The sequence below is a fragment of the Poecilia latipinna genome, unplaced genomic scaffold (genome assembly GCF_001443285.1).
Source record: "Poecilia latipinna isolate Pla-1442-1.1 unplaced genomic scaffold, P_latipinna-1.0 Scaffold1463, whole genome shotgun sequence".
In the NCBI taxonomy this organism is placed as follows: Eukaryota; Metazoa; Chordata; class Actinopteri; order Cyprinodontiformes; family Poeciliidae; genus Poecilia; species Poecilia latipinna.
The window spans coordinates 140,474-165,507 of NW_015114079.1; the positions used below are offsets into that span (position 1 = coordinate 140,474).

At 37.2% G+C, this 25,034-nt stretch overlaps 1 protein-coding gene across 4 annotated transcripts; it reads right to left on the bottom strand.

Annotated features, from left to right (window-relative positions):
• Positions 1 to 8,354: 8,354 nt before the first annotated feature.
• On the bottom strand, positions 8,355 to 21,843 carry gmppaa (GDP-mannose pyrophosphorylase Aa). Of its 4 annotated transcripts, none has more exons than XM_015057443.1 (13): positions 21,698 to 21,843; positions 20,405 to 20,502; positions 19,652 to 19,755; positions 19,266 to 19,458; positions 19,112 to 19,171; positions 18,900 to 19,030; positions 18,746 to 18,760; positions 15,358 to 15,492; positions 15,100 to 15,197; positions 14,968 to 15,014; positions 14,029 to 14,121; positions 13,307 to 13,475; positions 8,355 to 9,093 (listed from the first exon to the last, which is right to left on the bottom strand). In XM_015057443.1, exons 1-13 carry the CDS (start codon positions 21,735 to 21,737, stop codon positions 8,966 to 8,968), a joined length of 1,311 nt encoding a protein of 436 aa, XP_014912929.1. In that variant the 5' UTR covers positions 21,738 to 21,843; the 3' UTR covers positions 8,355 to 8,965. The 4 variants fall into 4 exon arrangements, with proteins under 4 accessions (XP_014912929.1, XP_014912930.1, XP_014912931.1 ...); XM_015057445.1 differs by lacking the exon at positions 8,355 to 9,093 and adding an exon at positions 11,802 to 12,141 and having other exon boundaries at positions 21,698 to 21,840; XM_015057444.1 differs by lacking the exon at positions 18,746 to 18,760 and having other exon boundaries at positions 21,698 to 21,842.
• Between the last annotated feature and the right edge of the window lie 3,191 nt (positions 21,844 to 25,034).

Consider the following 25,034-nt stretch of genomic DNA (forward strand, 5'->3'; position numbering starts at 1 on the left):
GTGTTTGCATTTAGGTTCTCACTAACACCAAAACAGGACAAAGTGGTTCAATAAGCAACTCCTTACAACTTTAAAGTCAGGCAGTAAATCAAGGTGGTCCAGAAAAGACATACAACTAAATGTTGTAAAAAACATTTGGTAAAAAAAAAAAAAAAACAAACATGCAACAATTCCTTTGCAAAGATTCTGTAAGGTTCTGTTTGGTTCTGTTTGGTTCCTCAGCTCTTTACTCTGGGAGTTTGGTCAGACAAAAGACTGATCCCATGGGCTCAGAGAAGATAAATACATGAATGCTAATTGGACTGTACCACTGAGTCCTGCTAGAGAGGGGCAGATGGATGCATTTTAGTGTATAAAGGTAAACCTTTACCTTTATGCGCTTTGATTTCCTTCATTGGTGTTTCAGATTAATTGCAGACATAACAGAACGTTGTTGTTAGTGGCGATATGCTGGTTAGTTATCCCTTCTCTCCTCGTTAGTGGCGATATGCTGGTTAGTTATCCCTTCTGGGTTGAGATGATCTGACCTGCCATAATTTATATCCATGTGTGTCCTTTGTTAGGACAGCCATGTTTGATTGTGAAGTTCATGGTTTTTTCCCCTGCTGAGTTTTGTGTCTCTGATCTCTTTTATGAGCTCAGATTATTTTTTTAGTAAATATAACTATCGGGTTAATATTAAAATAAAACTTCTCATCATTCCGGTGATTTGATCTGCCTTTCAACTCGCTCCATCTACTCTGAACAACGGAACAACAGATTTTTCAGATTTTTATCTGGGATTAAAGTTGAAAAATGTGTGTCACTTCACACATATGTGCTACTTTGTGTTTGCATATCAGATAAATCACAATAAAATACTCTGAAGATTGTGTTTCTTTGTGATAAAGGAAACTATTATGAAGCTTTATAATGCCTTGCAAGTGTTTCCATACTTCATGTCTGTGCAGGTAGATGAGATTACTGTGCAGAACTGCTACCTAATCCCAGGAATCTTTAGTAGCTATGAGTAGCTGTGAGCCATACTTACTTTTTTACTTTCTTTGAGGTAAATAAATACATCCTTCCTCCAAACAGAGTTTGAATGTTGTTTAATGATTTCCCCCCCCTTTATAACTGAGACAAGCACACATTCCAGATTGTAAATTAGAGAGAAAATTAGACAACTTAATGAGATGTTTTGAAACCAGTAAATACATAATTCCCCCCTATGCACCAAATAAATGTTTTGCTATATCTTTGTAAGGTTTAAAATAGGGCTGTAAGAAAAATAATGTAACATTTGCCTGGCTAAAACGGCGGAAAATAACAGAGCAAACATTTTTCCCAGTTATCTGATATCCGGTTGATGGTCTTTTTCTAACAACAGGCAAAGTAATCCAACTTGTGAAAGCAAATATTTCCTCTCTCAAAACTGTAATTGCAGTGGAAGAGGACAATTAACAGCATTTTTCATAAAAAGATAGACTTGTTTTCATTAAAATAAATGTGCTGAGTAAACCCATTGTTTTATAACTGACTGCTGATAACGTCGAGTGTTTTCTAAATAATGTTCTATAAAGCCGAGAGGACGACAGAAGGGCTGTACCCATCAGCACGGCACTTGGCTGTATTTTTAATCAGTGAGCCTAGGCATGAGATTTTCATAGAAAAATAAACTTTCATTTCTACAATCACAGCTTGTCCCCGGGGTGGACAGGCATAAAAACCAGCGAGTTGGTATATATATTTTTTAGCAGTAACAGTGGTGGAGGAAGAACTGGTCAGCAGGAAAAGGAGTCGTGCAGCAAGAAAGATATATTACATTTTACACAAGAATGAGGATCCACATGGTTCGCTGATAAAACTGAACCCATTTCTCATTCCGAAAGATCACAGAGACTGCGTGAGGAAATTGGAGACTCACCTACAATATTCAGAATCACTCTTTTCCTCTGATGTATCAATTGTCATTTGCATCACAGTTGGAGGAGTTATGATATTCATTCAGATTCTTATGAAGAAACTGATTTTCACACAATTGGACTGTATCAGTGCCAGTGTCTGTTCTTGCATTGCAATGGGCTGCAAATCAAAAACTTGTTGCATTTTCTTTGTCAGTGTTTCACACACGTGTTATGCTTACGCATAACACACATGTGTTTTAAGGGGACTCGGAGTTTTTCCCGTCCTCTATAGAGGCTCACAGGTCGATGGAAAATGTGATTTTAATAGTCGTGTGTGTGCTTTCCTGGTTTTACAGAGGCGACATTAGAAGAACAAAATGGCCCCAAATGCCACCCCTGCTGACTATTTACTGAGTGCCACAAAGTCAAACAAATATGGCAGGGCTTTGCTCAAACACTGTAATCACTGGGGTGGTCACAGGCTCAGACAGGCGACGGGCCTCAGTGAATACCCACAGTGCCCTCTACTGGACGCAGAGACACGCACTTACAAAAGGAGACATGTCTTAAACAGGAGTCCCAGCTTTTAAAGTGGACATTTTCACCACTCATCAATCACACTGGAACTTCTGTTTCTATATGTAATTATAGATCCTTTTACTTCTGCTGTATTGTGATAAAGCTGCTTTATCAACCTGCACAGATAGCGCAGATACTCTGTCAACACACAGGGTGGTCCGTCCAAACGCCCTGCTCACTCCGAGGGAGAGCGATGTGGATGTGTTGGTGATCATAACTATCTTCTGACAAGACATCAATATACATAAGACCATTTTAATGCAGGAGCTGTCTGACAGCTGCTGCCAGCACAGCACAGCAGAGGCAAATACCCCAGAAGCCCCCCTAGGACAGGGCGTTTCTCGGATGCTTTAATCTTAGCGGCGCAGAGTGTGCAAAATTACGATCTTATGGAAATGATGCAAATAATCACACTGCCATCCTCCATTAGTGTGTCATGGCCTTGAATTATGCAATGTTATGCATAGTGTTCTGTCCACCCACCACTTTTACATTCAGAGAGCAGAGTGATGGCTTGCATGTCTGATAAATATTGCAAGGGGGATACATTTGGTCCATCTACCTCGCCTCATAAATCAAGAAACTTTCCAGCCCAAATGTTACCAAGGCCAAGCCTATCAGCATGGAGGCTTTTGACCTTTGTCCTTTTCACTCGCAAAGATTATCTGTAAGGGTAAATATGCCATGGCTTGATCGCGATATAGAGTTATTGATAACGTAAAGAAGAAGAAGCTCAATGTTTGCATTATTTATAAAAGGAAAAATAATATGAAGAGAAATTTAAGGAGGGTAAATTGTAAATGATTTTCTTTAGTATGTGAAATTTACAGGTTTTGAATAGATCAACTCAAAGAAGTGTCTAATTTATGAAATGGATGGAAATGGCATGTTTTTTTATTTTTATTATACGAATGCAGAACCCTTTGCTCTTACGCTCTTAAATAATTGTCTTTAGATAATTCGTAAATTAAATCCACATTGTGTAATTCATTTGGAGTATAAATGCAGCTTCTTCATGATGGTTATTAGAGAACATGAGCGAACAAAAGGCATCAAGTCACATTGTGCTCTGGTCAGATGAGGCCCAATTCAAATGTATTTATTTTTTGGATCCAAAATGCTGTGAAGATTCATCATCTCTATGGTGAACCATAAGAGCCAGAATCATTGAGTAGGAATGCTTTTCTGCAGTACAAACAGGGAAGCTGTTCAAGGTTAATGCGAAGATGGATGGACTAAAAATAAATAAATAAAACTTGTTGGCGACTGCGCAGTATTTGGACTTTAGCTGGATGTTTTACCTTCCAGCAGGACAAGAACCCTTACAGCCATAGCTACAGGGAAACAGCTTCTATTAAAACATATTCAAGTGTTAGAATCCCCAAGTCAAAGTCTAGACTAAAGCCCATCTGGGAATTTTGTGGCAAGACTTGAATATTTCTGTTCAAAGATGTTCTCCACCCAGTCTGGCTGAGCTTCAGATATTTTTAAAGTAAAAATGGGCAAAAGTTTCATCATCTATTGGTGAAAAGTGAGGAGACGAAACTCCAAAATGTTTCCAGAGGATGTTTGGACCCGGGGTTGTTGAAATTTGTTATTTTTGTCATTTTTGGTGTTCCTTATGGTTTTTTTTTAGCTGCCCTGTTTTCCACCTTTGTTTTTCCTCAGTGATTCTAGTCATGATTTTTCTATTTATTTTCTGTTCCAGGTTATCTCGTTTCTTTTGTCAAAGTTAGTCTTTGCCACTTTCTGTCCCTCCTTAGCCTGGCTGCTGCTCTAACTACTCACACCTGAAATCAATTAACTCATCAGGTCTTTTGTCTTCTGTCAGTCTTTTGTGCTGTCTTGTGTTCTCCTCGTCTCTCCTGACTGGATTTGCTTCGGTCTTATTTTCATTGTTTTTTCATTAAATCACTAAGCTCAGCTACTGCCTCCACCTCTCTGCACTACACCAGCCAACATCATGACTGAGGAAAACTGCCCTACAAATTGCAGGTTGATAGTGAAACGTTGAAAACCATGCATCATTTTAGGATCAAACTATCCCAATAAAATGTGAAAAAGTCAAAAAGGGGGAGTGAAAACATTTGCAAGACACTGTTGCTATTATTTGCTGGTTTCTGTTGATTTGCCGCTTCTGTTTTTGTCTCTGTTTCACGTTTTCCTCTGTGTAGCTAAGGAGGAAAACTTTTCTGTTAACCTCAAGGCTGTTCGTAGCTTTGGCCCCCTGCTGGTTTCTTTTCAGCTGAAATCTGTTTTCTGGTCTGTTTCTCCAGTCCTATTCATTGCATAAATGATTTACAGCCTAAAAAGACATGTTGATATGGTGGGTGGCACTCAGCCTGCTTATTTTTGCCTTCTGTATCATATTTCCTGTCTGTATTCCCCGTCCGATGTGTTGCCATAGAGACAGAAAGATGCACTACGAGGGCTACGTCATAACAATGATATTACACTTATGTGATCAGACAGAAATGTGGTATTTTAAATCAATTGAAAAAAGAAATGGCATAAAATTTCTTTTTTTTTTGCCATTATGTTTATGTTTTTCTGAAGAACAACCTTTTCTTCAGAAAGGAGAGAAAAGAAACCCCACAGTGCAACAACATCAACAACATCACTGAAAACTACAATGTACTAATTAATGCAAGATGAGTTTAGTGCCAACCACAGGCAGAGATCAAGTGTGTCTTTTAACAGTTGAATCCAAACATGTGTGTGTGAGCGTTTCAGCAGTGCTGCTCTGCTCTTCTTTGCTCCCCAGAGAAGAGCAGACGACGGCCTCAGGGACCCACCCAGCAGCCCCAGTGCAGAACCCCAGGGGGCCGCAGCGCTGCACACCCAGCTTCCTTCGGCTGAGCAGCTTTATATAGATGCTAATTTAATTTTTCAGCAGGTGAAGGCACCTGACCAAACACACAAAGGTACCAAGAGCTGGCTCAGTCACTGTGTTGCTGCTGCGTTTAATCGGTCAGCGAACCGGCCCACGGAGAATCTATGAGAGGAAAATGAGAGACACCAGACCGTACACTGCAGATGATCAAAAAGTCAACACAGACCCTGATGGCCTCCATGCTACGCCGCATTGGTGCAGTAAATTATGCAAAATCAAGTACTGAGTGCAAATGAGTCATTTAAAAAAAAAAAAAATCACATTTCTGCTTAAAATATCTCTTTTAATTGATTGACACTAAATTTTAGGTTCTTACTAAGCAATAATTGAAACTGAAAAAAATGCTTAAACATTTTGCTCTATATGTAACAAATCTATGTAATATATGAGTATTGAACCTTTTCTTCGTATTTTTATTTATTTTTTCCCTTTTCATGAATAAAATAGTGGTTTCATAAATCTGTCTTTTATAAAATCTCTGTTGGGGGGGTAGACCATCAACAAACTTCTTGTTGCAACAAACGTCTGGCTGGATAATTGACTCATCTCTGCAAAATTGAAAGATTTTGGTGAAAGTGGTTGGTTTCTTTGCAACGACCTCACTGGTAGTCATTTCTTTAAATCCTACAGCCAGCTCTGATGTGTGTTGGAGATCATTGTTCTGTTTAAAAACCCTATTGGACCCAAATTTAAACAGTTTTACCCAAGCAGTCAGCATCAAATCAAAGGAAATTGGTGGATGTTCAGACACAGTCCAGACACTTTCCAGTGCAGAAGTCACCGGTTGAATCATGGATTCAGTGAGGTGTAGAGACAATGATCCCACACAAGCATCAAATCCTGTTAAGGCGGAATAATATTAAGCTTCTGGAAAGGCCAGAAGAACCAACCACATTGAAAATGATTGTCCTATGCTTAACATGTCATCCTGTGTCAGGAAATCAGCTGATTCAGAAAAGCGCCATTAAATATGGTGATAAACATCTGGGCAGAATTATGTCAGGAGCTTGTTAATGGCTCCAAAAAGCAGGTTTTCTCTGCAGCTTGTGATTCACCACAAGTACAGGGGCTCCGTGTTGTTCTGTATTTGAACCAGAATGGATTAAACAAAACACGTTTTTTCACATTTATTAAAGAAAAGCAATTACATGTTCAAAATTAATGGGAAGCTTTTTAAGGGTACGTGTGACAATATTTCTTGCTTCTTTTATGCAGAGTCAAAATCGCCTTTTTCTTAATACTGCTGTAATTAATTACATTAATAGTGTTTTCTTTTGCTTTAGTCAAAAATATCCTCCTTTTTCTTTAAATCTCAAATCCATTTTATTATCCTTCAGGACGGAGCGGCGATCCTTTTGAAAATTTCAATATTAACTCTACAATAAAACAAATTATAAGCATATCTGTTAAGAAGCTTATTGGAACATTCGGTGTAAGCAGGAATAATAAAAATAGCCACGTTTTTGTTGGAGGAGTTGTGGGCGGACACATTTTTCTGCCTGGGCTTTTCATTTCAGACTTGGTGTGTGATCCTCTGCTAAAGAGCTGTTTGACCAAAAACAGGGGAGTTTATGCAGGTTTAGTCTGCTGAGAAGTGGAACCAAGATGTGTTCAGAGCTCAGGTTCTGGCTTGGCTCTGGAGTTGCCAAAGAATACAGAGAGGAAAACAGACAGTGGAACTAAAATACATTTTTATCTTCTGTAACTAACACCAGAGTCCAGTAAAAACAATCGGTTTTATCAGTTCACCTTCAGGAAGACGTCATATTGTTGCTATCTAAAGCTGTGAGAACCACAAACCAGTAGGTAGAAATTTGAATGTATGTCGGAGTGTCTTGATTCAGTCTCTCAGACTGAAGAAAGAGTTTATTTGAACATGTTAAAGCAAATCTTTTCATTTTCCACCTTCAGCAGCAGCACCTGCCTTCAGGTGTTTGAGATAACAGGGAATGACTCCTTTGTATCAAAATTTTTGCTCTGCTGAATTGTTTTAATTGCGTTTCGAGCATGAATGGACTGCTTAAGCTCATGGTTGAGAATCTCAATCAGATGCAAGGCTGGACTTTGACTAGGTCACTCAAAAACCTAAATTTTGGGTTTTGTTGAGCCGTCCAGAGGCGGACTTGATATTCTTTACATGTAAAGACGCTCCAGGCTATCATGCTACCAACATCCCTGTTGGGATTATTTTCTTCTTTGGAAATCAATAGTTGGTGAGTTTTATGCCAGATGTACAAGGAGGCAAACCTTCTGCTCTTGGCTCAATATTTTCCAAAAAGATTTGGGGAGTATCAAGATGTTTTGAGATGAATCTGTTATTTTTCACCAGTTGTTGTCGCATTGAAACCCTGCCATGGATTCCCTTTGACCTTCACTAACAATGAGCTAAACAGACACAAGTGAGGCCTGCAGTGCTTTAGATGTCTTCCTGAGCCATTTTCTGATCTCCAATGTGCCCTGGAGGTGATGCTAGTAAGCTGGCCTCTCCTGATAAGGATCGCCATTATTTCATGGTTTCACCGTTTTGTTGTTCACTGGAGTTCCAGGAAACACATTTCCGATGCGTTCTTGAATTTCGAGTTTGCAGAGGCCAGTTTCATTTATGTAATCATTACTATTACCATTTTATAACCAAGGTTTATTGATGAACCAGCGAAGGCTGGCCCGTGTTCTTATCCAGCTGAACTTCCATAGCTAAAACTATTGAAAATGTAATGCTTATTCTGATTGCTGTTGTATGGATAGTGAAGGCGCCTACAGCTCCTTAAAAAACTAAGAGCCCACTGCACTGAACCTCATTGGAAACCTCCTGGTTATTCCACCAAATATTGATTTCTGAACTCTTTCTGAGTTAAAACATTAGTATTATTGTTTTCTTTGCATTATTTGAGGTCTGAAAGCACTGCATCTTTTTCGTCATTTTGACCATTTCTCATTTTCTGCAAATAAATACTAAATTTTTGCTTGCAATATCAGAGACATGTTGTCAGTAGGTCATAAGAACAATGTTCAGTTTACTCAAACAAAGTAAAATCAGAGAAACTGATCATTTTAAGTGGTCTCTTAATTCTTTTTCCTCCTGATCACAAAAGCTTCAGCCTTGGACTAGACCGATGGAAGACGGCGGCCCTGTCAGCTCAGTCTGGTTTTGTTTTTGGATGATATGGAGGATCTGGTTTGTGTGCATCACTATGGAGAACACAAGATGACACCAGGGTGCATCAAGAGAAGAAAGCCAGGAAGTAAAGTCAGTATTTTTTGGGATGTGCTGGATAAACAAGTCTGATCCATTGAGGCTTGTTTAAGTCCCAATGGTTTTTTTTGAAATCATATCTTTTCAGTTTGAAGATGCATTGCATTCATCAAAGACAGTAATTTTTTTTTTGCCTTCCTCCACATCTGCTGGGTAGAAACAAATGTCTATTTTCTACCTGGCACGTTCAGACATTTCAGAGGACAGTTTAACAAAAGATTATCTTTAGCTGGTGATGCATGACAGTCCGGTGTTATTTCTCTGTACCATATGAATCTGAGCAGTGCGAAATGTCGGCTTCAATTTGACAGCTCATTTGTCACTCCTGTAGGCTTTTGTGAGTCATCACCCTTATCAGCCGCTCGGTATCCAGACAGGAACCCTCCACCTGTCCTCTCGAGTGGAAACATCCCTGGACCTTTGCCTGCAGCCAGTTGTACGTTCACCTCCTGAGCTGTAGTCTAGCACACACTCACACGGCCCTGGAAGCAAGGAAAAAGAGGTGCTGAATTTATCTTTCCGCCATCGTCTCAAGCAGACATGTCTGTCTGCTGAACTCACAAACATCTCAGTTTTTGTTTGGGGATTTTTTTTTAAAGTCAGCCATGAAAGCATGTCTGTTCACCATGTTCATGTTTCTTGGTGATACGACCTAGAATTTATTTTATGTAATAGACTAACATAAATCGGAGCATAATTGAGAAACGAGAGGATCAGGAAATACCTGCCAGTTGTCTGAACTCAGTAAATTCAGGGTTTCCGTCTGCAGCAGCCATAGGCAGGGAGGTTGGGGACGTCATGAGGTAAAATATTACAAACATCCCAGCAAAAACACAGGAAGGCCAGGATTTAAACCTTCACGGTGTCAACAGCTACATCAAGATGCAGTCTAGAATAAATGTTTTTTGGCAAATTTATTATAAACAGAACTCTGACAAGTCGGCCTTACATTTGTATTTAAGACTCACTAAGTCAACATTCTTAATTGTTTTCTGGGTTTATGTCTCTACCAGTTTTGCACATTGAGAATTATGTAGATTTTTTGCTCATTATTCTTTGCAAAATTTATTAAGCTCAGATTATATCGAGAGTCTGTGAAAAGTCTTTCAGTTCACATAAACTTTGTCTTTTCCTACGAGTCATTCATTCTGTTCTGTAAGTGACTTTTTCAGTTTCTAGATGTAAAATAGCATCAAGATAAGTAGATAATAATGTCTGATGGAGCTCAAAAATATATATATATTTTTTATCCATCAAAGAAATTACAGATTCTTCAAAGGTTTATACAGTTATTAATCACTTAAATTATACTTAGTGACAAAATCTGAAGAATATGCAGTAACCTACATGAAGGAATACATATGACAAGATGTATAAACTCTGTTGTGTTTTATGTTTCATGTTTCAAGGTTGAGTATCCAGATAATTCATAGTTTGTATTAAAATAAAGTGAACAGATATTTTTATGAGCTAATTTTGCCCAGTTCGACATTTATCAGGCTATGATGTCAAGTTATGATTCAACTAAAGTTGGTCATAATGTGTCCATTTCAATAAATTAGAAAGTCTTTGAAAATTACATTTACTTCACTAATTCAACAAGTGAAACGTCGATACACTTATGAAACAGAGTGACACATTTAAAGTGCTGCAATGATTACGATTTATTGATTACAGCAAATAGAAACCAGAAATAAAGTTTATCAGAAAATGAGAACATCACATAGGACCAAAACTAAATAGATTTTTAACAAAAATGTGGGGCTATAGAACTACACCCTGGGTTTTTCACCTTGACAATCCAAAAACCCATTTTTACCTCCATTAGAGCTGCGAATGTTAACTTTAAAATCACAGTATAATTTTTTAATAAATATCTACCAAAGAAAAATAATTAAAGAACCTTTTTTTAATCTTTAATAAAATAACTTTTTCAAAAAAAGAGGATGGATACATATTTCTGTGATGTTGAGATTTGAGAAAATTTGTTTTTAAAAGAATAAAACATAACTAAAAATTCAATGATGCAATTATTCCATAAAAATATGAATAAGTCACTAAAAGTTGAGTTTGTTATTACATATTTTAAAACATTTGTTGGTTCAAAGTCATTAGTAGCCAGTGTTGAAGGTTTAAAGAACATTTGCAGCTTTATGGGCACATGACCTCTAACCTTCATTATCATGTAACAGTTGGTAACTCACATTTGAAACAAATTACAGAAATTAACACCCATTTTGATAATTTTCTACTTCGAGATCCACCTGCATTATTCCTGTTTGGATGCAGACATTCCCATCAGTGTTATGAATAAGAAAAGAAGGTTGTAAAATAATCAGTCGTAAAAAATATATAAAAATGTATTTATTTTGGCAATTTCAAAAGTGAATAAAATTTTAATAATGAATTATTGATTGAAGAAAAAGTTTGCAAAAACAACCAAAGAAATGCTGTAAAATATGTTTTAAGAATCTCATTCTGCAACAAGGAAAAACTGACCATTGTCCTGCTTTTTCCCTATCACAGATAATTGCTCTATATTTTCATCAGACTTCACGTGTAAATGGTAAATTCAACAATTGTGGGAAAGTCTAATGGTTTTTAGTTTTGCCTCCAACGTTTAAGTTTCATCTGCGCTGATGAGATTCCTACAAACCGCAGTAAAGACCAACAGAGAGCCAACTCCATTAAGACAGCCAGAAAAACAAACCTCAAATCAACACAGGAAAATACTGTACATTAACAGACATGATTAAATCATTACGCAGCTGCTGCAGCACCAAAATCTTCATTTCTAATAGAGACTCTCGTTGCACTAATTTGAACAAAACTGCTGAAGTGATCACGAGAGCTCAAGGGCTTAATAAGTAAATGTTAAAGAAGCTGAAGGAATAATTTGGAGCAGCTTCTCCAGTGATTGCCAAGGCACTGTTTAAGTATGCAGAGGTGGAGCAAGTCCACATTTAGAAAGGCGATGCTACTTGATTGCAGTGCAAGTCTTAAATCCTGCTGATTTATTTTGATGGTAGTCAATTTCACGAGTCTAACAAGGAAGCTACTAAAAGCTTTCAATCAATGTTTTGGAAAAAAGTGATCGCATTAAATTACCAGAGGTTCTGTTTAATTATTTTAAAGAATTACTCCTCACATTTAGGTTGACAAGTGAAAATTGCCAAGAGAAGAAAGAGCATAAAACAATATATATTTTAATGGCTGGCATGACATTATTCAAGGTAAATCGAGATGCATGTGGCTGTCCAGTGTTGCATAAATTCTTAAGAACAAATATATAAACGTATTTTTCAAAAACAGTTTAATGAAGGCTTTTCATATCCATCTTAAACATCTTATGTACAGAAACTCTCCATCAGAGCCAGGCTTGGCCAGCAGCAGCCTTCAGTGTCGACGGGAACAGAAGTGAAGCAGATACTAAAGGATGATTTGGTTTTTGAAGCCGTGGTTCAGATCTTTGTGTGGAAGCACAATCGAGTTCAGTATGATCACCTCAGAAGGAATGGTCACGTTGCAACCTGAGGGGAAGGGAAAGAGCTTTAAATCCTGTGCAGAAAACAAAAACATTACACATCACACTGACTCATCATTACCCCAGTGATGAGTCAGTGTGATAAAAGAAAATTCAACTGGATGCAGATCCTTAAAAACTTCTTTGCTCTATTAAAAAATGACTCGCACATCTTGTCACATGACCACAAATTCAATTTAACTTATTGGGATTTTCTGATTTTTGTGTCTCTGGACTTGACTGGTCATCAGTCCTAAAAGCCAGTTAAAAACATATTTTTAATCTGCTTTTTATTAATTTCTTTTGGGATTTTATGCACTATTGCCTATAATGAAGCCTTTTGTAATTTCTAGATCTTGAAAAATGCTTTCTAAGTAAAGTTTTACTCACTTCCTGAGGGTGCGTTCACACTGCAGCTTGAAGTGACTCAATTCCGATTTTTTTGACCTAATGCGACCTGTATCCGATCTTTTCAAGACTCGGATTCTTTTTGAATGCGACCCAGGCCACTTGGTTATCCGATACGTATCCGATTCAAATGTGACCTAACGTCCAGGTCGCGTTCATTCAACCTCATCGTCACTGACACTCGACCAACGTCACTATTCTGCGTCCTGATACGCTCAAGCAGGAAGAAAAACAACAACCATGATGGACTATAATGAGGGTTAAGTTGTTAAAGTGCGGCTCCAGTCGGTCGACAACTTGAAGATCGTAAGCTAAGCTCCACCTTTAGCCTCCATGTTTACTTCCGCAAACACTGAGCACTTCTTCTTACAGAGAACGCTGACGCTATTGCGCCCTCTACTGCGCATGCGGGATACCTTCAGGTCGTTTGCAGTTCACAGTGGAGATTACATGCATGTTGCCTATATTTTGAAAAAAATCCGACTTGACAAAAAAAATTGGAATTGGGTCACTTCGAGCTGCAGCGTGAACGCAGCCTTACAGACCAACAGAACGTTATGAAGGAGAAGCTAAATGATGAGCGGTTTTCAACAATAAACATTTGACGAAAGCGCAATTTACTCTGATAAACTGAAATAAAATCCGAGGCAACCAGCCTTTAGAGGTTACCTAGTTAGGAAGCAGAGTCCTCCACTTCATTTGTGTCTGGCACAGGTAGTAAATGTCACATAACGTCACAAACAAAGGGATTCAGTTAGGCTTACCAAGAATAGTTATAGAAGGTGTGAGTTTTCCATCTCTGAAGAGCGTCTCGCTGTCAATCTTTGCAAATGGATCATTTGGGTTTGGGTCACTGGGAGTTCCTTCTACTCTTGCCCACTTGCCTATGGTACTATCCCATCCCACAATGCTGTTCAAAACACAGCACTGATCCTGAAAAAGAGCAAATGAGATCATAAAAAAAGACGCAATAAAGTAACAATCATTTGTAATCAAGAATTAATGAACAGCTGATTGTACTCTGACTAAAACATCGATGGATTTCAGATATCCAGTAAAATAACATTGAGACATCCAGCAGGGAGCGTTCATTTAGAGGAATACATCAACTAAGAATCTGGCCTTGTATGCTTTATGCAATGAAAACCAATAAATCTCCAGTGGAATAAATCCAGTTTAAATGTCCCCTGGTCTTCACAGGAGACATGGGATTAAATTACAGCAGCCTGAAAATCGTTAACCATGACATCTTTGTGCCAGGCAGTGGCAACAATATTTTTGGAGACAGATGAGGGTGATGATATACTTTAGGGATGTCAGATGCGAAGGATGGATAATGTTGGCATTAAAATGTAAAGACAGCCTCATCTTTAGCTCTAAGGTCACCCTAATATTAAGCAACATTTAACATTTATACTCAGTAAGAAAACATTACATTGAGAAAAGAACAACTTTTCACTTGAGTTCAGTGCACAGAATGGCTTACCTGTAGGCTTGCACCATGAAGAATGATTGATTCTCGAACTCTGACCCCGGCGCCAATGGTAACGCCAGTTCCAATTGAGACGTTGGGACCTAACTGCAAAAATAAATACAAAAGCAAATAAAAAAAAGAAGAACCCAAACTCATCACAACAAAACACATGGCAGGGTAACATTTCAACAGTTCATTGCATAACTATGGAAAAAGCTTACACATTATCTGAGAGGCAGACAGAATCATGAGGAAAACGTAGACAGCTGACAAAAAGGAAAATAATCCAGACTTTTATAGATATACTCGCAATTAAATTGAAATGCAACAACTGTTGCCTAATATATTTCATGTGTGATGAACTTGCATTTTACATACTGATGTAATATTTAGTCAGCTGGACAGCAGCAGATGCTCCCCACAGATACAAGATAATGTAGGATAACAAATAAATAAATGATTTTACATAATTACAGTTTTTAGACTAAACATACAAAAAGACAAGAGTTTGTTTACAGACACATAATATAAAGTTTCAGCTGCCAGTGAGACACGTTGGAGTTTCTTTTTGTTTAGTTGCACTGACTGTTACCAGTAGAGGACAATGAGGAAGCCCTCAACAACAATCAAAGTTACTCACGTGACATTTTGGGAAAACAAACTGGTCACCTCTGACCTCTGACCTCGATCAAGAGAACCACGATCACATTGCGTTAAAAACAAGAGGCTAACAAGTGAGATTTTGAAAGAAACTTAGCCGATGAAACCAACTTGTAGCAATAAGCAACAATCATGTACCAGTAGGTTTTAGACCAATAAGTGTTAGAAATGCATGCAATAGTAAAGTAGAGGGATCCCAGTATGACTAAGTCTGCCTCTGCTGTGTTTCATGTCTTACTGGCCACTGCTACATTTAAACAGAGGTATAGTGTTTCTATTTGGAGTCCTTACCACAGCAGTGGGATCAATATTGGCTGTGGGATGAATATAGACGTTACCTGGGCAGAAGGAAAGTGAGTGTGAGTTGATGTGTACAGGTCAATATTTTTTGGGGTGGCTGTACAGCAAGTTTATAAGTGGTACCAGTTATTTTGGGTCCTCCCTCTTTATTAGGAGCCAGTCTTTCAGGGTGAGTTGTGTGATATTGATTGAGGTACAATCGACTGGCATAAATCGCAGACCTGTGAAACGGAACAAAAATAGTTTGACAGCAAACAAAAACAGAAACAAATCAGATTCTCGTCTGAATGAGTCACGACTGAGTGGGTTGCCAGATTTGTCGTGACAACGTTAAAGATCACGACGTCTGTGATGCGGCAGAGGTAAAAATGTGTCACTCACCCTGCAGATTTAATCTGGCTCCAGGAGCTGAGGGTTTTGTAGACGTAGAGTTTGCCCTGTCCGGCCAGGGCAGTAAATATGTCCTGCTCCAGCCTGATGGCTTCTGCTCTCTGCCAGCCGTTGGTTGGCTCCTCTCTGCACCAAACAGATCGTCAGAGTGAGGCTGAGAACTTCAAAAGTTTAGGCATCAACCAATAAAAGACTTTATGAAGATTTAGGACAACGTGGGCATTTGGGCTAAAGGGAGTATTTTTGCCCTTCCCACTCTAGGTTTTTTTTTTTATTATTATTTCTTCTGCACAAGCTACTTAAAATAAATTGATTGTACGTAAATGTCAACTAAAGTTTTCAAGGCTTGTCCACACAAAAACAGAATGTTGCCAAAACAATCTCTGCATTTGAATTTTCTAAAAACCTTGTAAAACATGGCATTATGTCATTAAAGGTCTTCATGAAAATTAAAGGAATTGATCTAAAACTGTGATAGTAACTGCGACAAGCATGTATGTTGTGATATAAAGCAATCACTAAAAAGCAAAGGAGATGTGAAGCATGCAATGGAAAGCTTTGGGTTGTGTGCTGGAACACATTACAGTGGCATCAGTTTCCAAGAACCATTGTGTTTGCATCAATTTAAGAAGAAGATGTCACTCTAAACTCAACACAGAAAAAATAACCAAATAATTAGTCCAACTTAACTGTTCAACATACATAAATATTATCAGTATGCACAAAGGTTTAGGTTGAAATTACCCGATTTTGCTTTTTATTTTTAGAAATATTGTTTTTTAACCAACCACACTTTACACATTTTTAATACAAGGCCTGCTTTAAAATGTTTTACTCTTTCACCATGCAAAACGACTGCTGGACAAAAGGCGGCCATTTTTAGAGAAATGAAAACATGAAACTCTTCACCTGTTTTAAGTGAAGCAAATGCTAGAGTTGTTGAGAGTCCTGTTTATTTTATTATGTAAAGTGGTAAAATTGCACATTTTGATTTGCACAAATTGCTTTGAAACTATTGTTATATAAATTGTGTTATAGATGTTATTTTTATGATGTGGACCCCACATTGTCATGGCAACAGTGAATAGAGATCCAAATAAACAAACAAATCCAGCTGCAGGTTGCACAGGAACCTCAATTATATTGTTATATTCAAATGCTTAAAACAAAAAAAACATATCTTATCCACTTTTAAGACATAACCTGTATACAAAATAAAAACATTAACAAAATTATCTAGTTTTTCTCCCATTATTTTAAGATTTTGTTGCACAAAATCTTTATCGACGAGAATCAAACAGACAATCAGAGAAAAGGATCATGCTGCAAAGGTTTCAAGGTTAGGAATCAAACCTGCGACTAGCCTCGGTACGTGGAGCACCCGCTCTACATCTACGTCACATGCTGTCCCCAGAAACCCAGATACCTCAGAAAGACGCTTTTCTTTAACAAATAAAACACAGCTATGATTAAACTATTATCTAGCCTGCAGTTTTAGATGAGACACATAAAAGGCATGTAGACTCTGATGGCTTCAGTGGTGAAACCAAAGCTAATTACTCAGTGGTAACCCCTCCCAAAAAGAATCTTAAAGAAGAGTTTACGTTCTCCATATTAATCAGGGTATCTGACTTGGTGCATTGTAAGACTGTAAAGATCAAACAGAGTCTTAAATATTGATGAAAAAGAATATTTTAAAAGATCAGACCCATAATCGAAGACTTTCTAAGAGAAGGGTGGATGTGAGAAGAAGCAGAGCAATCCCTGAGAGACTGCAGTAAAGGCCTTCTCATTTCTATCAAGAACCTCTGATGTGCTCCAAAGTTTGCTGATTCAGCACCCGCTCCAGTTAAGGTCCACTGATGTTAGCAGGTGAATTATTCATGGTGCAGGTTGTCTTTTCCTCAGATTTCCTAACTGTCCTTTGTGTACCATTGTGAGAACAGTGTGGCGTTTAAGCATATGTAAGCAGCTGCAGGCATTTCATGAAGGAGGGTAAAATGTTCAAAAGTTAAGAGTAAGAAAAAAAAAGGCAAACAGGATCAGTAACAAAGTTTCACCTACTCTGACTCCAACACTGTAAATATTATGCTAGACTAAACAAATGCACTCCAGGTCAATTTGCCCCTTTGCCAGTTCCTGTTTCCATTTTATACCTTTAAACCATTTTATAAAACTTGTTAAGCCATGGGGTATAGGTTTGTCTCTCTTCGTTGTTATACATGAATTATAGAGATAAATAATGATAAAAAATACTAAAGTCTAGAATGTATGTAAAAGTATTCACACCTTTTGACCTTTATCATATTGTCTCATTCAAGCCTTTGAAGTAGGGCTGAAACGATTAATCGATTAATCGTCAACTAATTTAGTAATCGACGGTTAACAGGAGAATACAGACTCAAAAAAGGCCATTTGCTGAAAGAACATCTTATTCAGAGCAGTAATTAAGCCAACATTGTACGAATTAAATCTATGTTTTGCATTTAGGATAAAACAACTTTGTAAGTTTCACCCAAAACTCCTCAAGTGGAGCAGCTTTATCTTCACCCGGTTCAGTTTCACTAAGGAATGCATTTTATTGCGTTTTCTGCACTGAATGTTTTTCTTTTCTTATTTTAAAAAAAGCAACTGAAATATTTATTTGCATACAAAAACAGTGTGGTTGCATGAAAAATCTGTACAATGCCCCAACTTTTTTTTAAATCTGATTAATAGATTAATTGATAGAATACTTGATTACTAAAATCATCTGTCCCACTTTGAAGTTCACATGAGATTTTTGGTCATTCCTCTTGACTAAACACCTAAACAGGAAGGAAAATATCACATTTTCCAAGGTACTGCCAGTGATTCTGAAGCTAGGGAGACAGTTTAGGAGGTTTAGATAAAAATAGGTGTTCACACTAAGGCTGTTGGGGGATCACACACCTTACAACTGCGCCAGCTGAAGGATCACAGACTACCAGATTTTTCTGACCAACTAAAGCCAGCTGAATATATCAAAATGTTGCGACGGCAACCGTTTGAAGAAAGAAACAAACATACCAGCAGGTGGTGGAGACAGAATATCCACACAAATCCAGGATAATTTGTTATTTAGAAAAAAAAATCTATTTGACTCATGGATTCTTTTCAACAAAAAATATATTAGATATCCACTTCTCTGATTTGAAGTAAATTACTCAAAAAAAAAAATAAAGGGTCACCTTATAAACAAAAGTCTCAACAGCAAACACAAAGCATTCTTTAGAAAACGGTGCTTTAGGAAAGCTTTCACACAGAAACCATTGTTATCGCAGCTTTTTGTGGATTAAAGCTCGCCACATACTCTAGTTGTTCTAAAGTCACAGCACACAGCCTAAACATACCAACTTACCCATCATACGGATAGCTGACGATTGTATAAGGAAACAGAAAACATGGCGTGGAAGGGAAGAAATGGAAAAAAGTAAACAAATGAAGAGGATCAAAGAAATGAGAAGGTGGTGCAGCCTCAGACCCTCATGAAAGAGAAAAGTGCTGCAACTTACAGCAACATGTCCTGCTGGTTCTTCTGAAAGACGGCGCCGATGTGCTGGAAGATCTCTGGGTTAAACAGGTAAATGCCACAGTTGATAATATCGCTCACAAACGTGCTGGGCTTTTCCACATAATGCAGAACCTGAACAAAAAACAAAAAAATTAAAGCCTCATTTTCAGAGTCTCTCAAAGCTTAAACACTGATCAATGGGGCAGCGAATACCTCATTTGTTTCCTCGTTCTCCACGATGCAACCATAATTCATGGACTGCTTCCTGTTTGCCTGAGAGTCGAGAAGTTTTCACATTAAGAGTCTAACAGAAAAGTTTTAATAATAGTGAGCAAAACAACAGCGGCCGCTAATCGTAAAATCTCACCGTTGTCCCTAGAATAACAAAACTGTTTGGCTCGCCGTGCTCGTTCTGGAAGTTGAGCATCTCTGTGAGAGGAAACGCTGAGCAAACATCAGCATTCAGAACAAAGAAAGCCTCTGGACTGCCAGAGAGGATCTGATCTCTGAAGTGATAAATGCCCCCTCCAGTGCCCAGGGCTGCAAACTCCTGTAAATACCTGCAGTGCAGAGCGGAGAACAAAGAGATAGCTGTAATTGTTTGGCAATGTTGTTGCATTATAGCTGTAAAGTTCCTCCTTTCCCATAGATTTAAATAACAAAAGATAAGTATGTTTTAAAGAAAAAATGTTACCACTGTTTTTTTATTTTCTGCATTTCTCTAATGACAAAAACAAAACATCTCTTGTTCACCTGATGGACATTTTGAACTCCTGCTGCGCATTAAACAGGAATCGGTTCAGTTCTTCATTTGGCTGATAAAAGCCGATGAGCAAAATCTCCTTCAGGTTTGGTACCTAAAAAAAATTATTTGAAAGGAAACAAAGACTGTCAGAAGAAACATCCAGATAATTATGGATAAAGCTGGTTTCCCTACCAACATGCTCAATTGGTAAAGAAAGGTTTAAATTCAAAGGTATAATAATTTGTCTGTGACTTGATTTAAATAACTCTAGAATAAAATAAAAGATGGATCATTTTAAGGCTCAACAAACCTCGCTGACAAAGTGGAGTTGGGTCAGAAAAGGAAAGATGTAGTCAGTTTTTGCATCACTTTGTAAAGTTACGTAACAATGTACAAGTTTTAACCAATAGTAAGCTTTCTGAGGATACAGGACCCACAAGAACAACTTAAAACCTAAATAATTAAATGACTAAAACCAATTAAAGTCAGAGAGTAAAAATGCACAGATAATTTAACAGATGAATAATTGCACCATTAACCTATCACCATTATCTACAATGTTTAGGAATAATTATTTCACAATTATTAGTAGTTGGTGCATTACTGGTCAGTGCCAAAAGAATATAATTTCATGTTGCATTGCAGTGCACATATATGCAATTTATCAGGCTCTCAAAACTGAGAGAATTCACATATTCTAGTTTATTGAGATGAAACTGTACATCTATACACAACCAGGGACTGATGAGAAAGGCACTCACTTTGACACACGCCTCAATGTGGTGCTGAAGCATGGGCACACCAGCCACTGGGAACAATGGTTTGGGAACCTCGAAAGACAATGGTCTGAATCTTGTCCCTGAAAAAAAGAAAAAAGAAAAAGCATCAGATTATGTTTAACAACACATTTTAACATATCGTTATCTGGTACAACACTGGACCCATTTGAGTCTTACCTAAAGAACAGAGACTTATTTGTGACAACAGGTAACTTTTCATCAGAGCCAACATAAATCCCATCAGGGGTACACCAAGGTTCCATCTTGGCGTCTCTCTTATTTAATATTTACATCTTCCCACTTTCTCAAATTACAGTAAGTAATAAGAACAGGTACCATAAATACAGAGATGATACCAAGCTCTACTTTACGATGTCACCATTTGAACCCTTACCACAGAAAGAAAGGAAAAAAAGTCAGTGTGTAAAAAAGTGACAGTTTCAGCTGCTTTCAGCTGAAACTGAAGTCGTTACTTTTGGACCTAAAGAGGAACAATATAGAGTCAGCATAAATATAGATATGGAATCTGTGAGTACACAGATTCGGTTGTTATATCCAGAAATGAGCGATCAGGTGTGAAATCTGGTTGTACTGATGGAGTCAGAGCTGAACCTTTAGAGACACAAAGACAGTTACAAAGTTGGCCTTCCATCACCTAAAGACCATCTCCAGGATTAAAGGTCCCAACATGATTTTGAAAAGGTCATCCATGTGTTTATCTTTATTCACATTGATCACTGCAATAGTGTCTTCACCAGTCTGCCTAAAATGTCAACCAGGCATCTGCAACTGATCGATGCGTCTCTTCCTCACTACGATTAGAAAGTTCACATTATGAGCTGTGCATTTCTTTTTATAACTATCTACACAGTATTTATGTTGAAATGTTGCCCTTTTATTCTTTATTCAGCTTTTATATATTTCTGTTTCTGAGTGAATCTACATACATTGCCTGACATATTTCTGCTGTTGCACAGAAATTCCCCCATTGTGAGAGATTATAGGATATATATTATTCTATTATAGAGGCAAAATAAATCTTGTACAAGTGTAACTTCAAAAGAGTTTCTCCTTCAGCTTTAAATAGGTTGAGAGCATAAACGTGTGGACATAAAACAATTACTAGAAGACGCCTTGATTTGTGTCTTCGGATTAAGCCACGTCAGTCACATAAACAAGCTCAGCCAGTTTGTTAGCATTAGCAGCTTAGCTTCCCTTCAATTACATCAAGACCACCGACTACGGAGACCGGACAGGAAGCAGGTGGATTCTCACCTTTTTGGGGACCTCCGATTAAAATGACCGCCTTCAGCATGTTGACTGAGGAGCTGTATTGTGCCAGAACACCTCCTAATGTCAACCTGTAACAGCTGGCTGCTCACTTCCGCATCCACGTACTACTTGTGACGTTACGAGATTACCGTGGAAACCCGGAGCGGAGTATGTGACAGGACGGGATTTAAGAGGAGTTGTTCAGTTTGTAAACTAGAAATCTTAAAAATATCTTAAGAATTTAATAAAACAAAAAAGAATTTGAACGGTTGTTACTTTAAATGTTTGTATATAAAGCCGACCATTGGCAAATCTCAAAGGTCAAGAAAGATGGAATCATTTATTTCTTAGTATTTTGTTGCAAAACATGCAGAAGTGAATACAAATAATAATTACGCAACATTATTTTTGCAAAGCAACCACACATACAGCCTAAATATTAATGAAGCTTGACTGTAGAAATTGTTTGTGCCTTTCTTTAACCAGATTTCCTAACTATCCTATTAACAGCTTCTCTCATCTGAATTGAGGATGTTGTGTTTCTTGGCATTCAGCATTCACTCTGCAGAACTAATAGATTCTTTAAGTTACCACCTGGAACTCACTTTTTCTTTTGGGTTTTAGTTTGAGTTCAATTTAAGTCCAATCAGCTTCTTTATGCTCTAGTGTTTTATAGTTTTAGTTATTTTTATCATTTAATTTTATTGTATTTATTAAAATAATTGCAGACATTTTTCTTTGAACAATGTCTGCAATTACTCTGTGTCATCTGCAAACTTCGTATTTTGAAGTTTGCAGATGACACAGTTATAATTATATAATATGTGGTGTATCAGTTCTTACTTCAAACTAAATTTCACCAAAACCAACAATTTCAGAAAGTAAAGTTCATATTTTAGAAAAAGTCCAGTCCACCACCTTTAGATCTCATTAAAGAGAACCAGTGGAGTGACTTATTAGTAAGAGAGAAATAAAGGATCATGCAAACGGTAAAAGCGTTTAGCAAAATTATTGGTACTAAATTACTTGATTTAACGGAAAGATTTTTAAAGAGTCACACAAAAGGCGACATTTACCAGTCCCCTGATTACACACTTAATGATGAATTTGAGGCCTTACATCTGGAAAGATATTCAGAAAGCCTAAAGACCAACAAATGGATCAATTTTAATTCATCATTCCATTATTTAGTCATCTGAAATGTGCCTGAGTGTGATTACTTTGATATTTTAGCCTGATCTTTGATAGTTGTAGATATTTCTATTTCATTTTATTTCAATTCAATTCACTGGAAAATACTTTACTAATCCCAAAGCGAAATTAAATGTTGTATTAACTCATATTATTCAGCATAACACATGGTGACTGTATTTTTTATGTTTTTCACAAGGGAAATTTTCCTACAACTAAGTAATACTGATTCTGACAGTCCAACATTTTGGTCAGCCTTGTTGCTTTTCACTACCTTGAAACAAAAAAAGGCAGAAAACATTAAGATATGCACCTCAGCCACTACATTAAAAACCAAGCTTTTAAATCGATTCAAGCCAAAGATAATTTAAGGTATTCACACTTTTGTAAGCACTTTTAATAGAAAAAAACAAAACAAATTATGTTGAGTGTAACCAGACTCCCATAAATGAGACATACAACCTGGCAGCGATACAAAATGTGAGTACACGATCCCAGATTTTGGCGTAACATTTCATGACAACGCTCTGTCACCTGAAACTTCAGCTCAGTGTCTTGTTTCTCAGAGTGTCTTTGGCACCAACACAAAGTAGGTTAAGTTGTTATTTAAGAGTTATTGCAGAAAGCAAAATAACTCAGCTGTCAGTTTGAAAGACTCATAAAGACAGCAAATAGTGTGCAGTCATCTCTAATGGAGGAGTCTGCTTTCATTCCTCCTCATTAAAACATAACCTGAAGTAAAACAGTCTCCGGAGTGGTGGTGTTCAGAACTCAAACATATGCAAATAAGGTGTGAGTTTTCATCAAACAAAATGCAATAACGTTTCAGTCACCGAGAGGTGAAGGTGCTCTGGTGTAGGCATCCGTTGCAGGAGAGGCAGAGGAATGTGACGCACTTTCAAACTATTTAAAGTTTAAAGATTTATTTATTTTATTCGCCTGCTTCTCTGCCTAACAGATTGTTTTCTTTTATAGCGCTTCTAAACAATGTTTTTTTATAGGTTGCTCCAGTTTTGATCAAGATTCAAACTGTGAATAATTACTAAGTTCTTAACATTCAGTTCCAGTGGTTCTGCCTGTTATTGAAGACTAATGAGAGGCAGACTAATAACTGATCCAGTTATTTTGGTTCTGAAAGATGGCACATCAAAGTTTTGTCTAAACTTTTTCCATCATATTTCTTTTTACCTGTCAGATTAATGAAGGGATTCGAGTAAAAATGAATCCACCAGCCCATTTCCTTTCAATCCTGAGAGACTGATAAACTCACCCAAAATATTTTCCAACATTTATTCCCTCATTAAAGAATATCTTTATATTCTGTAGCGGTAGACTAAAACTAGAACTGCATCTTTATAATCTAAACTTCATTTTGATTAAAAAGGAATTGCATATATTAGGTTAATTAATAGTTCCTCTATAATCTTTAACTGAAGTATTTATTTTAGTGTTTTAATTCAAATGTGATGATTACTGTTCGGTGAATAGGACGATGCATTGCCCTTTTGTTTTTCATACGTTTTGAGGCTGTTATTGGTTTATGAACCATAAAAATATTATGTGGCAACTCAGGCGGTCCATGACTACAACAATGCACAGCTTAAAACATTAAAAGGTAACACTTTATTTGAAGGGGGGTGAATAAGACTGTCATGACACTGTCATAAACATGACAGTTCATGACACCTGTCATGAACATGAATAAGCCTTCATGAATATTTATGACTATTGTCATAAAGCGTCATTCGGTAAATTATGACACTTTTAATACAAAGTTGACATTATTCAAAATGTCTTTGTTATGACAACGTGACATTAACCAAGAAATCATTACTGATATAAATTTGTTATAAAAGTATTACTGATTGCACTTTAAAAATTAGGTAACTTTATGTTATTAAAGGTAAAGTTTAAACAGTAATGATTTCTTGGTTAATGTCACGTTGTCATAACAGACATTTTGAATAATGTCAACTTTGTATTAAAAGTGTCATAATTTACAGAATGACACTTTATGACAACAGTCATAAATATTCATGAAGGCTTATTCATGTTCATGACAGGTGTTATGTCATGTTTATGACAGTGTCATGACAGTCTTATTCACCCCCCTTCAAATAAAGTGTTACCCATTAAATTCTCTGAGCAT

What these genes read in the sequence shown, in the direction of transcription:
- gmppaa (XM_015057443.1), bottom strand. Translation starts at nt 21,737, where the DNA reads ATGCTGAAGGCGGTCATTTTAATCGGAGGTCCCCAAAAAG. An exon ending in AATCGGAGGTCCCCAAAAAG is followed by an intron (nt 20,503 to 21,697) that starts GTGAGAATCCAC and finishes TCTTTTTTTCAG; the next exon opens with GGACAAGATTCAGACCATTG. An exon ending in ACCTTCTATAACTATTCTTG is followed by an intron (nt 9,094 to 13,306) that starts GTAAGCCTAACT and finishes CCTTGCTTCCAG; the next exon opens with GGCCGTGTGAGTGTGTGCTA.